Source organism: Vombatus ursinus, unplaced genomic scaffold, assembly GCF_900497805.2.
Source record: "Vombatus ursinus unplaced genomic scaffold, bare-nosed wombat genome assembly UNPS02007284.1, whole genome shotgun sequence".
NCBI lineage: Eukaryota > Metazoa > Chordata > Mammalia > Diprotodontia > Vombatidae > Vombatus > Vombatus ursinus.
The window spans coordinates 20147548-20164064 of NW_020947062.1; the positions used below are offsets into that span (position 1 = coordinate 20147548).

The following is a 16517-nucleotide window of genomic DNA, read 5'->3' on the forward strand; positions in this document are numbered from 1 at the left end:
GATTCCCCACTAAAAAAAAGCTGAGGGCTAGAAGGCAGTCCCAGGCCAGAAGGTCCTAACTAAGAAGGGACCTACTCAGAAAGCATCAGCCTAGAAAACAGTTGCTCCAAAGGCCCCACTCCCCCCCCAAAAAAGCAATTTTAATTTCCTTTTTTTTTTAAACATGGTCATTAGAAGGTAAGGGAAATGCTACATATAAAGTTTACTTAAATTTCAGCATTTTGACAAGATATCTCATGATAATTTTGTGGATAAGATGGGGAGAAGTGAGCTACATGACAGTACTGTAAGATTTATTAAGAACTAGTTGAATGACCGGACCCAAAGAATAAATATTAATGGGTTAATGTCAATTTAGAGGAACCTCTCTAGTATTGTCCCCAATTATCTTCCCTTGGCCTCGTTTTGTTCATTATTTTTTAATCAGGAGCTTGGATGAAAGGACAGATGCACATTTATCAAATTTCCAAATTACAAAGCAGGTATAAACAATAAATATGGTTGATGAAAGACATAGTATCCAACAAGTCCACTGCAGGGAGGAGGCAAGGTTAGTTTACTACAAGCTTACTATGAATCAATAATGTCACCTGGCCCTGGTAAGAACACATCTGAAGTACTGGGTTCTGTTTTGGACACATTTTAGGAAGGAACAAGCTGGAGAACATCCAAAAAGATTGTGACCAGAACAGCACGGTGCCTCAAGATCAAAGCAAATGAAAATCTAGTGTGTTTTTGATGGAACTGGAGATGTTTAGTCCAGAGAAGACAACACTTGGGGTGGGCAGGGGCATTATGCTTTAAGTATTTTAAGGGCTACCCCAAGTATACAAGATCCTAAGATTTAGAGCTGAAAGTAGATGTTAGAAGCCATCCGGTTTAACTCCATCTTACTGAAGAAGACACTGAGGTCCAGAAAGGTGAAAGGGTTTTGCCCATGGCCACTCAAGGTAAAGGAGGAGATTTGATCTACTTCGCCCTACAGGACAGGAGTAAAAGAAACTGGTACAATTTGAAGAAAGGCAGATCTGAGTTTGGTGTAGGTAAAAACTTTTACTTCAAAACAATTAGAGCTGTCCAAAAGGGAAATGAACTGCCTTGGGAAAGTGATTTCTCCTCAATGGAGATGGAAGTGATTTCTATATGACCACTTTTTAGGCATGTTGTACATAAAGGTCTTAGCCATGGATTGAACTTGATGATCTTGGAAGTTCCTTTTAATTCTGAGATTATGTAACTTAATGTGTTGTTGTTCAGTCATGTCCAACTCTTCATGACGCCATCTGGGGTTTTCTTGGCAAAGATTCTGGAGTGGTGTGCCATTTCCTTCATTTTACATTTGATTTTTACAAATTTTTTTTTTACAGATGAGGAAACTGAGGCAAACAGGGTTAAGTGACTTGCCCAAGGTCACACAGCTTATTGTGTCTGATGCCAGATTTGAATTCAGGAAGACTCATCTTCCTGACTCCAGGCCCAGCACTCTATCCACTGAGCCACCCAGCTACCCTATATAAATTTAATTAATCAAGAGAAATGTTTTTCTCTGAATGGATCAAATAAAAGGCTATTTTCTTTTGGTTAAAAATTAGCATCACGGGGCAGCTAGGTGGTGCAGTAGATAGAGCTCCGGCCCTTAAGTCAGGAGGACCTGAGTTCAAATATGACCTCAGACCAAACACCTGACACACTTACTAGATGTGTGACCCTGGGCAAGTCACTTAACCCCAACTGCCTGAGGAAAAAAAAATTAGCATCACAAACCAAATCAGGTCATTCAATTCTATAGTAAGAAAAATGGCCAGTCAATTAAATTGATTCCACAGTATACACACTTTTAGTATATTAGCACACAATGTGAAAACAGGTCCTGCTCACTGTGAAGAACATCCATCAGAAAGGATTTTTTCAGTCTCAAAATATTTTAGCACAGCAGCTATATCCTTCAGCACACAAGTATTACAAACTAATACTTGCTTCAGGTAATTTCCCATTTTAAAATTCATCTTTCCTTGAATATACTTACCACCATTTAAAAAAAAAAATCCACCTACCATGGAATTATCTAAATTATCATCTGAGGATTTGCTATTGAAAATGCAATGGGGGGGGGGGGTCTTAAGGGAAAGGAAAACAAATTAGATTTTTAACCTACTTGTGCCCTACTTAGATGTACAAGCTCAACAGCTTTAACATCTTCAAAACCCAAACTGCCTTCACTCGAACCAGTTCATCATAAACTGGGTTATTTTAAATGTCTTAAGTATATATACAGTCAAAAGTTTTTAAAACATGTTAATCTTAGTGCCAGAAGAGATCATAACAGGAGGGGAAAAAAGGCTTTAAACTTTAAATGGATGATAGCTGCCAGGAATTAAAAAGTAAAATAGAAACAGGACTCTTGAATAATTTGCTTTGCTAATGTAAATAACTTTGGAGCTTTTAAAAAAACACTTTAAGGAACTAGACTGAAACCAGCAATTAACTACCATCTATTCAATATAGTTTAAAGGTCCTTTTTTCCACAAGAGAAAATACTACAGCCTTTCCATAAAGGCCCATCCTGATAAGTCACCCATTGAAGATAGCACTAGGAGTGACTATGCTGAGGAAAATGTGTTAAAGTTCATGAGTTAATCTGTGCTTAACTACAGAGACAGAACCAAACTATTTTTATACCACAACACTAACATGAAATTTACTACTCTTCAAAATCATTATAGGTATAAAGTAATGAGTCTGGTATGCTTTCAAATAAGGGAAGAGTAGCCAAACCCTGTGTATGTAAGACTGAAAAAAATTCAACTGTGTTCCTTCCCTACAACACAACATTAACAGTCACAATCTCATTAATAAATCAGCGCTCCTAGTAGCAAGATCACTTAATAGTTACATATACTTCCATTTTTTTCCAGATACTTTAAGGCCTAATTTTTAGTGAACTATGTTCACTCTCTTTTTCAATAATAGTCAATAAACACTTATTAACCTTCTACTATGTGCCAGCTATGCCAATATGCTAAGTGCTGAGGATACCAAAAAAAGAAGCAAAAGTCAATCCCTGCCTTCAAGGAGCTCACAATCTAATAGGAGAGACAATAAGCAAACAAACAGATACACACAAGTTACATATAGGATAAAGAGGAAATAATTAAAAGAAGAAAGGGACTAGAATTAAGAAGAGTTAGGAAAAGCTTCTTTTAGAAGATGGGATTCCAGTTGGTACTCAAAGGAAACCAGGAAAGTCAGAAGGTAGAGATGAGTGAGAGCCTTGCAGTCATGGGGAATAGCCAGAGAAAACACTTGAAGGCCAGAAATGGAAAAATGAACTATCCTGTTTGTAGAATAGCAAGGTCAGTGCCATAGGGAGGGAGGTTAAGTTATGAAGGGTTTTGAATGCAAAACAGAGGATTTTTATTTTATCCTGGAAATGATAAGGAGTCACTGGAGTTTACTGGGTAGGGAGGTAACATAGCAGGACCTGCACTTTGGCGACTGAATGGAGATTGTAGTGAGGAGAGACTTGAAGCAGAAAGACCCACCAACGGGTTACTGCAATACCCAGGCGTAAGGTGATGAGAGCCTGCAGCAGAGTAGTGGCAGTGTCAGAGGAGAGGAGAGGGCAGATTTGAGAGACCTTGCAAAAATGAAACTGACAGACTTTGGCAGAATAGATATAGGGGATGAGAAATAGTGATGAGTTGAGGATGACTCCTGGGTTGTGAGGATCTGGGAAGATGGTTCCCTTGACAATAATAGAGGAAGTGTGGACAGGAGAGAAGGACTTAGGGGGCATAATAATAAGTTGTTCAGGATATGTTGAGTTTAAGATGGTTACTAGACCTCTGGTTCAAAATGTCTGAAATGCAGTTGGCAGATGCAACATTGGAGGTCAGTAGAGAGTTTAAGGAAGGATAGGTATATTTGAGAATCATCAGCATAGATAAGCTCCAAGGGAGCTAATGAGATCACCAAGTAAAGTAGTATAAACAAGAAAAAAGGCCCAGGATGAAAAAGGGACAAGGATAGTTCTACTGACTCAACACTTCATTTCCCATTGCAAAAATATTTTAACATCTTAATCTTTGGAATTGGTTAAATGACAGGACCTAAAGAAAATCAATCATTATTGGCTGTAATGTCACTTAGAGGAATATTCAGGGTCAATTTGGCATATTTATCACTAAATTACAGGAAGGTATATAGATTGCATGCATGCTTGTCAAATTTGTAGGTGATACAAAACTGGGAGGGACAACATATTGGATGAGTCAGGATCAACAGGCTAGTCAACAAATCAGAAACATGGGTCAAAGCTAAAACAGTGACAAATAGCAAAAAATGCAGAGAATTCTATAACTGGATTTTAAAAACCTTTCTAAGTGCAAAATGAGAGTCACAGTTAGGCAACAATTCATGTTAAACAGACCTGGAGGTTTTGGTAGACTAAAAAGTTAAATGTATACACACTGCAACATGGATATCAAAAAACTACTATGATTATGGGCTGCATTAAGAGGGTAGCATTGCATCCAAAACACAGGAGGCAGACGGTCTCCAACATACTACACTCTAGTCAAACCACACCTGAAGTACTGTGTCATCACTAAGCACATTTCAGAGAAAGGCTACTGATAAGAGAAGAGGACCATCAGGATGATGAAGACCAAAGTTACAGAAGAGTAAGAAGTAGGGATCTTGAGACTGGGAAAAAAGGAAAGGAGAGGGGGAGTTGTTTCAAACAGTTGTCTTCTGACAGGCTATTTTTTTGGGGAAAAAAAAGATTAGGCTGATTCTGCCACAGAACCAGGAGTAAATTTTAGGGTGAAAGTTGTAGAGAGGCAAATATCAACTTCAGCTTGATGTAAGGAAAGCAATTTGTTAACCATTTCAGTCATTTCTGACTCTTCATGACCCCATTTGGGGTTTTCTTGGCAAAGATACTGGAGTGGTTTGCCATTTCCTTCTCCAGCTCGTTTTATTATAGGGAACTGAGGCAAACAGGGTTAAGTTACTTGCCCAGGGTCACACAGCTATTAAATGTCTGAGGCCAAATTTAAACTCTGGAAAAGAAGGTCTTCCCGACTCCAGGCCTAGGACTCTATCCACTGTGATCAACCTGCAGCCCTTCCTAACAATTAGAGTTATCCAAAAGTGGAATTCACTACCTTAGGAAAGAGTAGGTTGTTTCCTCATTCCCTCCACTGAAAGTTTTCAAACAAAGGCAATATAACCACTCATTTGAAATGTTATTAGAAGGATTTCTTCTTCAGGTATAGGTTGGAGCAGATGTCCTCTGAAGTCGATTCTAAGATTGTAGGAATATAGATATAGAATGGAATACATAGAAGAAAGTAACTTGAGAACCAGAATTCAAGAGGCTATCTTTAGAGACCTATCTTTTTCTTAATTAGCTCTCTCATTTCAATTGAGTGTGTAGATTTCTTCATATTTTCTCTAATCACATCAGAATCTTTAAATTTATTATCACCCTTTAAAAAAAACTGGAGGTAATCCCATTTAATTCTGTAATAATTACTGGTAAAGTAGTATTTCAACTGTTAATAGAATGTCATTTTTAACCAAAAGATAAAAGGAGTATTAAGGACAAATTACAAACCTTCTTTCTTATCTTCTATTTAGTTCTACTACAGAAGAGAGTTCTTAAAACCTGGAGTCCACAGACTATGTATTTCAGGAAAACTTGGATGGTAAACCAATTAATTACATCTTGATTTCATTTTCACTAACTTTTAGTTTTCTTTGTAATCCTACATATTTTATGCATTAAAAATATCATTTGGAGAAGAGGTCTATAGGCTTCACATGGCACAAAAGATTGACAACTTCTATAATATAGTTAATTTGGAACAATTTTAATAACAAAATTAAAACCAAAAAAATTAAAAGGAGGTAGAGAACTTGGCCAAACTGAACTATGCTTAAAGGAATAAATAACTATTGAACTGTAACTCAGGTTTGTTGTGTCCCATTGATTTTGTAATGTTTAGTCAACAGATAACAAATATTTTATAATTAAACCATAAATAATCCACTTTGATATACATATGAAGAAAGCATAAACAATTTTCAAGCAATATTCCTACCACAAGTGATATCCCCTGAGTTTTAAATGTGTTCTTTATAATTGTTAAATTATCACAAAACCCAAGGAGCTTTTCAAAAGGACACAGATTCTAATGGCTTATACTTGCATAGAGCATCTGACAATAGTACTTGATGTAACAGAACTAAAATGTGATTCAGAAGAACTAAGTTTTAAGCCTCTTTCCACCATAACCAGATGGAAGTCACTTTTCTTCTCTAGGTCTGTTTCCTCATCTATAAAATAGGAGATTGAACTAGGTGATTTCTAACTTCTCCTCTATTCCTGAAATTCTGTTCTATCTTAAGAACCTCATTAATTTTCACAGGGAGATGCAAATATTACAAAGAGTTTACTGGTGGGCAGAGTAAGGCAACCAGAAATTAGGTTAAATGACATCATCATGAAGTCACTTTCAGCACCACCATGGACAATCTCTCTCTTACAGGGTTCTTAACATCATTTTTTGTGGCATGGAACCCTGTTTCGGTTTTCTCAGAATGTTTTAAATGCATAAAATAAGACACATGGGATCACAAAAGAAACCAATTATACTTAAATATGGTCATCAAAACATTTTTTAAAAAAACAAGTTCATGGACTCTTATGCTTCTAATATAGTTGCTGTGCAGCCTTTTCTAGCAAGGGATCACTACATACAGCAGGGCCACTTTCTTGACTTTAACATATCTATTCCTACCCCTAAAACACTATTACCTTTCTAAAACTAATGATTAAGAACAGTACTGCTTGATGACAAGGGATCTATATTAAGAGAGGCTCTCTTTTTCAAGTACCCTAAAAGGTGCCTTTTAAAAACGCCATAGTTTAGGCATAGCTAGGTGGCACAACGGATAGAGCTCCAGCCTTGAAGTCAGGAGGACCTGAGCTCAAGCACCTACCAGCTATGTGACCCTGGGCAAGTCACTTAACCCCAACTGCCTAGCAAAAAGCCCCCCCCCCCAAATTTTTTTTTTGAAATAAAAAAAAAAGGCCATAGTTTTGGAAATTCAAACTTAAAACCATTTATAACCACAATAATGAATATAATTGAGATTAAATTTGATAGTTTTGTAAAAAACAAAACAAAAAAACTCTTTTTAACCAAAATTGCAAAGTAAATTTGTGAGATACAATTCCCAAAAAATAAGAGATTAATGACTAAAGAAGCCATCAGTCAAGATCCTCCCTCCCTTCCCAAATAAGTTACAGTGTACAGAACAATCCTTTTCATTTAAGTAGAAATGTCTTAGTGCAGGACTTGTTTCATTTCTGCCCAACGATGTACCATCTTATTCCAAAGTCACAGCACTGAAACAAAGGCAAAGTCACTGACTTCTCCTCACTGAAGCTTTTTAGTATTGGTTCTTCTTCCTTCTTCACTACCTAATGAGAAAATGTTTGTCAAATATATACTTTAAGTAATTCAGGAGATTCATCACAGGAAGAAAACAAAATTTACAGTGGTCAATTTGCCGAGTGGATATTTTACATTGTTTTGTAGTGAATAAAGTGTTAAACTTCAGAGCAACTTCTTTGGGTCAGTCCTATTTTCAAACTAATTTTACCGGTTGTTACTGAAACCTTCCTACACTGGCTAATCTGCCACCTCTATTGCAGAAGACACAAATAAGAGAGGCTGCTAAAGACCCATTCATTCTCCATCATGATTTTGGTCCAACATAGTCCTAAGAACAGACTAAGGTTTTTCAAAATGGAGATGCTTAATGGAAAATAAGAAACAGAGAAAAAAGCAATATTGAAGGGAATAAAAAAGCAGAAGTATAGTAGTCAAAAGCTCTCTTTGACTATCTTTTAATCCCTTGATTGCCCTAAAAGGTATCATACATATATACCACTCTCCTCCCCAGCACCATCTTTCTAGTCCTTCTAGTTTGACTGCCTCAAAACCATACAAAGACCATTATCAGTAATCCTCCAATCTCTGCTAATGGATGATACAAAGGAAAAAACTCCCTTTGTCGGACATACTTCTCTAGAGGATTTGGGAAGGAAGGGACAGAACAGGATTTTGACACCAGGTTTTTCATCCCTCAATCTCAGGTAACTGAAGTATCAATATCCTTCCAATAATCACAAAAACAGTAAAGTGGAAATTGAGATAGTGTTAATGATTATCATAATGTAAAGGTCTGTATCTACATGACAAGAATTGAAGGGAAAACAGTGACTATACTTGCATTACAAAACTATTTCCCTTTTCATCTCACTAATCTCAAAGTGGAGCAGTAGATAGAGTCCCGGGCCTGGAGTTGGAAAGACTCATCTTCTCAAATTCAAATTTGGCTTCAGACACTTACTAGATGTTTGACTCTGAGCAAGTCACTTAACCCTATTTGCCTCAGTTCCTCATCTGTAATATGAGCTGGAAAAACATATGGCAAACCACTCCAATATTTTTGCCACGAAAACCCCAAATGGGATCAAGAAGAATCAAATGTGACTGAACAAAAATCTCAGCCTTTCTTTTCTTCTCTCTTTCAAGGGCACAAAGAACCTAAATCAGCTGTATCACTTGCTCCATGCCTAGGTCAAGGGACATGTGATTCATAGTACAAACAGGTGGAACCTGTAGAAATATTCTGACAGGTGGTACAACATTTGTGAAGGTTCCAAATATCAAAATCAGTAGTGACAGTAACCTCATTTGAAAAAACATTAACTACAATTTTATTACATTACTATATTTTGAGCTCCAGATAGTACCTAGAGCACCATACCACCTGTAGATTCTTGGTTCAAAACAGGTTGTTACCTTACCATGCAATAGGCATCAGGCAGTTCACAAAGAATAAATCTGAGAAGTTAAGAATACTTTTTTTTTGCTTTTGGAGGCAACTGGGTTTAAGTGACTTGCGCGGGATCTCTCTCTCTCACACACACACACCCCACTCTGGTTATGCAAAAACTTTTATACCTATGTAAATATAGGTATAAAATATAATTACTTAATGATATTAAGGTATAAAAATAATTGATAGGCTGAAAATATAAAAAACTGCATCAATGAGAAGTTAGAAGCTATGTGGCAAAGATCAATTAACTTAGAGTTAGGAGAGATTCGAGTTTTGCCCAGCACCATAGTAGGCCACTGATGTTTGGTGATTGGTTGATTATCCAATTCTTTTGTATCATAGGAAATGTATCAAACATTTAATCCCTTAATCATTTTTCTATCACTGTCATTAAGACAAAATCCTACTGTGGCTTTATTTAATAGGGGATGAGGGATTGGGAGTAGAGGACAGAACATACAGAAAAAATAAGAATGATACTTTTATGGTCATACCCATGTTTCTGAATGTAACCTTATGAAGAATATTGCTATTTTCATTCCTTGAACAAGAGAACATGAATTTGACAATTTAATATGTAATCAATTTCTAAAAGCAGAGATTTTAAATTACATACACTTAATAAAAGCAATTCTTATGCTTAAAAAAAAAAAAAGACTAGGGGCCAAGACATTCATTATTATGTGTGGCACCTAAAATAAATTTTGAACATAAAATGTTCAAAAAAAGTTTATTAAATGAATGTGCTTCAACACAAACTCAGAATAAGGAAGGAAAAGTACTAATTCTCTAACTATTCAGACTTTACAATAATTTTCAGATATGATTTTGTACTTCCAAAGGCCTATTCAAAAATTCAAAAAAAAAAGGTAGAAATTAGAATGGGTCTATTACTAGAACTCGGCTCTAAGAGCCCAGTATGTACATATATATCTTTCTGATCATTCTTTCTAAAGATTGAAAATGTTAGAGAACATGATACACAAAATGAGTTGGTATAAAAATGTAACATCTCAATGATCTTCGGAATTTTCATGTACTTTATACAAGATTGGGGTAACAAGACAGAAAAACAGTTGTTTCATAAACAATGGGAAGCAATATGCTTATTTCAAATCTATAAAGGTTAAAAATGAACCACATGTGATAACCAAAAACACTCTTTACAGGATGCATATGCCTTAAAAAAATTTTTTTAAACAATACTACACCTGGGAAAAGAATACTTTTTTTTTTTTGCTTTTGGAGACAACTGGGTTTAAGTGACTTGTGCAGGATCTCTCTCTCTCACACACACACACCCCACTCTGGTTATGCAAAAACTTTTATACCTATGTAAATATAGGTATAAAATATAATTACTTAATGATATTAAGGTATAAAAATAATTGATAGGCTGAAAATATAAAAAACTGCATCAATGAGAAGTTAGAAGCTATGTGGCAAAGATCAATTAACTTAGAGTTAGGAGAGATCCGAGTTGAAATTCTGGTACAGGTGGGAAATGTTTTTATATCAAGTGTCTCTGATAAAGGGCCTCATTTCTCAAATATATAGCAAACTGGGTCAAATTTATAAGAACACAAGTCATTCCCTAATTGATAAGTGGTCAAAGAATATGAACAGGCAGTTTTCAAATGAAGAAATCAAAGCTATCTAAAGTCATGTGAAAAAATGTTCTTAATCACTATGGATTAGAGAAATGCACATTAAAATAACTCTGAGGTACCAGATTGGCTACCAGATTAGCTAATATGACAGAAAAGGGAAATGTCAAATGTTGGAGAGGATGTGGGAAAACAGAGACACTAATGCAAGGTTGGTAAAGTTGTAAACTGGTCCAACCATTCTGGAGCAATTTGCAACTATGCCCAAAGAGCTATAAAATTGTGCATACCCTTTGATCCAGCAACATCACTACCAGGTCTGAATCTCAAAGAGATTTAAAAAAAAAAAAAAAAAAGGAGCTATATGTACAAAAATGTTTATAGCAACTCTTTCTGTGGTGGTCAAGAATCGGAAATTGAGGGGATGCCCATCAATTGGGAATGACCAAACCAGTTGTGACATTACTGTAATAGAATACTATCGTGCTGTAAGAAATGGTGAGCAAGATGATTTCAGAAAAACCTGGTACGGTTTACATGAACTGATGCAAAATGAAGTGAGCAGAACCAGGAGAACATTGTATACAGCAACAGCAATATTGTACAATGATCAATTGTGAATGATTTAACTATTCTCTTAGCTTTTCTCAACAATACAATTCTGAAGGATTTATAATGAAAAATGCTATCCACACCTGCAAAGAACTGAAGGAGTCTAGATGTAGATCAAAGTTTACTATTTTTCACTTTTTAAATTTTTCTCATGTGTGGTGGCTTTTTTGGGGGGGAGGGGTCTGTATTTTCTTTCACAACATGACTAATATGGAAATATTTTTGTATGACTGCACATGTATAATCTACATCAAAATGGTTACTGTCTCAGGAAGGGGGGAGGGAGAGAATTTGGAACTCAAAATATTTAAAAATGAGCATTTAAAATTGTTTTTACATGTGACTGGGAAAAAAACAAAATATTATAACATAAATTGTGCACCCTCCCAATTATGGCACAGGCAATGAATATCTTTGTGTTCTTGAACCAAATATGAGTTTCTTCAACTGTTAACACTTGAATTAGCTACCTCACAGAGTTGAGAAAAGAACTTTGTAAAGCTCAGAAAGGCACACTAGTAAGAGTATCTCTGAAGAGATAAAATTCACTGTTTTAACTATTAGGGGATTTATTTTTTCCTTCCTGCACAAGTAACTATTTTTAATGATTGTTCATGGTATGCTACACTTTGATAGTCCCATTATTTTCTACCAGAGACCTGTTACAGACTACTGTCATTTGACATTTAATATTTTAATATACAATAAGCATTTTGAAACAAACTCTTGGATCAGGTTCTCTTTAACGTAACTCGGCATATGTTGACAATTACTCTAAATTTTTACACAGTATATTTTTTCTTCTAAAAATGTAAATAATTTTTAAAACAAAACCATTCAGAAAGATTTTTGCAAAAGGGATCTAACATTATTAAAACTACTACTACTAAAAATAATAATTAGGCACCCACTTCCCAAGTACAGTGCTAGGCATTGAGGATACTAACATAAAACATCAAAATGGTCCCTTCTCAATTTACAAATATATACAAAATAAATACAACAGGGCAGCTAGGTGTCGCAGTGGATAGAGCACCCACCCTGGAGTCAGGAGGACCCGAGTTCAAATCTGGCCTCAGACATAATATTTCCTAGCTGTGTGACTTAATTGACTCACTTTAAAAAAAAAAATCAACAAATAAATAAATAAATAAATAAAAATGAGTAATAAAAATGGGGAAGGGGTGTTAAGGAAAAGTTGAAGGAGCATAAAGTAAAGTAGTGATTAAAGTCAGAGATGAGATGGGAGTGGCAATGCAAGAACAGTAAAACAGTCAGCAAGAAGTCTCTGAGACTGGAGATGGAATGACCTAAGAAAATCAAGGCAGCCAGTTTGGCTTGGCTTGACTGAAAGAGTGTGAAGACTAATGCATAATAAATCTGTAAAGGCAGGCTGGAGTTAGATTATAAAGGATTTTAAATGCCAACCAGAGATTTACTTTTATTCTGGAAGCAAAAGGTAGCCATTGGAACTTTTAAAGCATAAGTGACATGGTGCTTTAGGAATATCATTTTAGCAGCTTTGCAAAGGATGGATAGAAGAGGAGAAAGACTGGAGCCACTAATTCAGGTGAGATGATGATGACCTCAACTAGGGCAGAGGAAGGGATGGATGAAACATGGAAACAAAATCAACACAATTTGGTAACTGATTGGATATGGGAAGTGAGGAGTCAAGGATGATCCAAAGTTGGTATCTATGGGATACTTAGGTGGAGATGTCCAGCAGACATTTGGGGATGCAAGACTGGAGCTTGAGAGATTTAGGAAAACCTACTTTTTTAGTTTTATATTGATGAGCCTGTCTCTTCAGACCTACCAAAACTACTGTCTTCAAAATGATTCAAATGTGAATTTTAAAATTAATTTACAGAAACTTACTGAGATTTTAGGAAAAACATAAAATAAAAATAAAAACAAAAACACCAGAGGAAGACTGGTAAAGTGGTCAGCAAAAAGATAATATTCACCTTACAAAGCCTTTTATGACCTGATGGGAAAAAAACTGTCTAAAAGGGATTATCAAAATATACATTAACCCAAAGCTTTCAAATTAGTCATTAAGTTGTCATTAGCTCCTCCACTATAGAAAGAGATCCAACCAGGAAAAATACTTTATTTAACAACTTCAAAATTAAATGGGAATTTTCTTGATGACCAAGAACCTTAGCTTTATCCCTCCTTCCCCAGCTCTCAGCACAGTTCTGTGGAACACTTAAGTGTTTAGCAAAAGCCAATAGGTGCTAAGCATTTGTTCACATGACCTAAATACAAAGTTATTAAAATATAAAAGATTAAATAAATTCTGTTTTTGAAAGGACTATAGGCTCATATAAAATGTTCTTATTAAAAGCAAATGAGAATTTAGCAGGAAATACTATACATAGCACAAGGCAATGTATTAGGTTTTGGAATATAGTGATAAAACAACCTATGCTCTCAAAAAGCTTGTAATTTGAAAGAGGGAGCAGCAAATACAGGAATACACTATACATCAACACTGACATACACATACACATACACACACACACATATTCACACACAAATAGGAATAAGAAAAGAATTTAATAAATACAAAAAGAGAGATCCAAGTCAGAGCACTATGAGAAAAGGAGGAAGATATTACTTACATTTGAAATGGATTGGGGTGAAGAGGGTGTGCATTCCAGGCACAAGTTACAACTTGGAGAATACATATGGGGATAGAACTCAGAATATTTTTTTATTCTGATATTTAAATAACGTTTTATCCGTGGACCAAAGTATTAAAAGGAACCTACAAATTTACAGCTCCTAAGTTTAAAGAGTTGGAACTATACCTGAGCAGTATTTCTAACAACTTATTTTAAAATCAAAAGATGATGTGAGTTTTTTTTTCCTACACTAAGATGAATGGACAGACCACCTCAGCAAGTATTGTAAAGCCTACTTTCAATTAGAATTTATCCTAGTGCTACTGAATTAGGGGGTCAAGAACACATTTCTAAGACAAATTGAAATTTCAATACAAATTCAAATTCAATCCCATAAATTAGCAGTTTGCTACCACATCTATTGAAGGGAAGGAACTACTCAGGTTGCACGGAAAACTTTCAAAACTGTCACCTTAGGTGACAGCTCACAGTACAGTTTCTTAAGCTGCCAATCTCAGGAGCACAAAGAACCTTTCCACATCTTTAAGAAAACAGAATTGTGCAACAGATTTTCAACCAGTTTTTGTTTAAATGTAAATTTCATATTCGACATTAATCCAAAGCCCACTTAGTCAGCTGACAGGTAAGCCTTTATTTCCCTCTCTATTGAACTTTAGAATGTATCTTCCATTCCGTGCAAGGAGGATTTTATTTGGTGAATAAAAAAGACTGTGAAAAAAGGAATCTAACCAAAGCTCAGACTGTATGTACTAAAGATTGTGCTCTTCAGTGTAAACTTTATTAATAGCATTATTCAACAACATTGTAAAAAGTGCAAGTTGTGGAGCCATCTTAAAAAAATATATGCACAATTACCAACATAATTTCAATAAGAATTACAAGTCATTAAGTTTATTCCTCAGATAATTAATCAAAATGGATATCTATTTGCACAAGGGGGGTTTTTGATGAAAAATGTTAATATACCAAACGATCATGACTCACAATCTCTCAGTGTTTTACATTTTAAGTATGTCAAAGAAATAAATTCAACAAACTTTTCAAAACAACCAGCACTACTCTAAATTATGGGGCTCTTTTAAAAATAAAGGACAAGAAAATCAACAAAATAAGCTGAGAGAAGTTATGGGCTGCAGAATTTTACTGATACCAATCACTCACTTTAAAGAGTAATGGTTTGCCAATTTTCTATTTCTTTCAATCCCAAGAAATTATCAGCGAAATTTTATGAAACACTATTTCACCACCACCCTTCTTGTAACTATAACAAAGATCAATTTACTTACATTGAAATCTGAAACTCAAGACTAAAATTTCTTAAAAGCCCAGAAAAATTCGTGGTTCAAAGTTGTTCAAAGAACGCAGTTCAATTCCATTTCAGCAAGTTACACATTGTAACAAGGGTTGAATTTTCTGTCTAATTTTTACAAGTCCAATGACCCTTATTTCATACAGAACAGGAGACCCTAACTCTAGAATTTTATTTCACCTTCTGAGTTTTAACCCCGGCGTTTCTTTGATCCCTCCCTCCTCACGCAACAAGATCAGTCCCCCTCAAATCATCCTTCCGCCCACACAACCCCGCCTGGAGGCTCCCCCTGCCCTCCCCCCCCCCCGCCCCGCCGGCCGGGCGCCCCCCCCCGGGCCCAGCCCCCCCCCCGCCTCGGCTAGCGGCTCCCCGACCTCCCCCTCCCCGCCCCCCGCGGGCCGGACCCGGCCACTCTCCAAGCTTCCCGAGACCCAGCCGAGCGGCGCCATTTTAGGCAGAGGCGGCGGCGGCCAATCTCGGCGCCGGAGCCAGGGGGCGCCGAGCAGCCCCGGGAAACGGCACCGAGGCCCGCGCTCGAGGGAAGGGCTTTCCCCAGGTCGGGCCACCCTCCTCTAGGGGCTGAGGACGAGGGATCGGGTCGATCGGCGGATTCCGCCATGTTGCCAGCCGCAACCTCCGCCGCAGGCCGCCCGTGGCCCCTCTCATGGCCCAGGCCAGGAGAAGGCGCGACGGGGTCCTCGGGGAAGCCTCCCTACCCTCCCTCCTTCCGCACTCCGCCCCGCCATCGGGGCATCCCCGTGGGCTAGGCCGTGGGTGCGGCCCCGGACGGAGGAAGAGGAGGCGGTGGACCCTCCCCCAGCCTTCGATCCCCGCGCAAAGCCGGGAGGGGGGAGGGGGGCCCGGCTCATCCTCCCGGGAGAGGGGGCGGGCACCGCTGACTCAGGCCCCGGGCCTGAGGCCCCGCGGCCCCGCTCCGCTGGGCGGCCTCACCTTCTCACACAGACTCTTGACCTGGGACTCCGAGAGTTGCTTGCACTCATTGAGCTGCTCGATCCACTGGTCCAGCTCCTTGGTGAAGACCTTCTCGTCCATGATGCCGCCGCCGTCGCCGCCGCCGCCGCCGCCGCCACTGGGCCCCACCGGCACCCTCTCCCTGCCGCTCCGGCCGCAAGCAAGCACTCACACAACTGCCACCGCCTCTCGCGGGGCCTGTGGGTGGCGGCGGGGCTTGCTCCTCGGGACCGGCTCTTTGCGCCTGACTCTCCGCGGTGCGGGCGCCGGCGGCAGCGACTCCTCCTTTCCCTCTAGCTCCGGAGCTCGGCTTTTCTGTAATGGCGGCCGCCCGGCGTACTGACGTCAACTTCCCGACGTGGGGAGGCGGAGGAGAGAGGAGCTGGCAGGAGTTTGAAGAAGGGGTGGCGCAGCCGCAGTTTCAATGCGGAGGGTGGCGTA

At 38.1% G+C, this 16517-nt stretch overlaps 1 protein-coding gene across 1 annotated transcript in view; it reads right to left on the minus strand.

Moving 5' to 3' along the window:
• Positions 1 to 16197, minus strand: part of PPP2CA (protein phosphatase 2 catalytic subunit alpha) — a 32445-nt gene extending 16248 nt beyond the window's left edge. The window contains exon 1 of the mRNA XM_027849197.1: positions 16056 to 16197. Coding sequence (XP_027704998.1) covers positions 16056 to 16157 — 102 coding nt within the window. The 5' untranslated portion in view covers positions 16158 to 16197. The remainder of the gene's footprint in view (positions 1 to 16055) is intronic.
• Between the last annotated feature and the right edge of the window lie 320 nt (positions 16198 to 16517).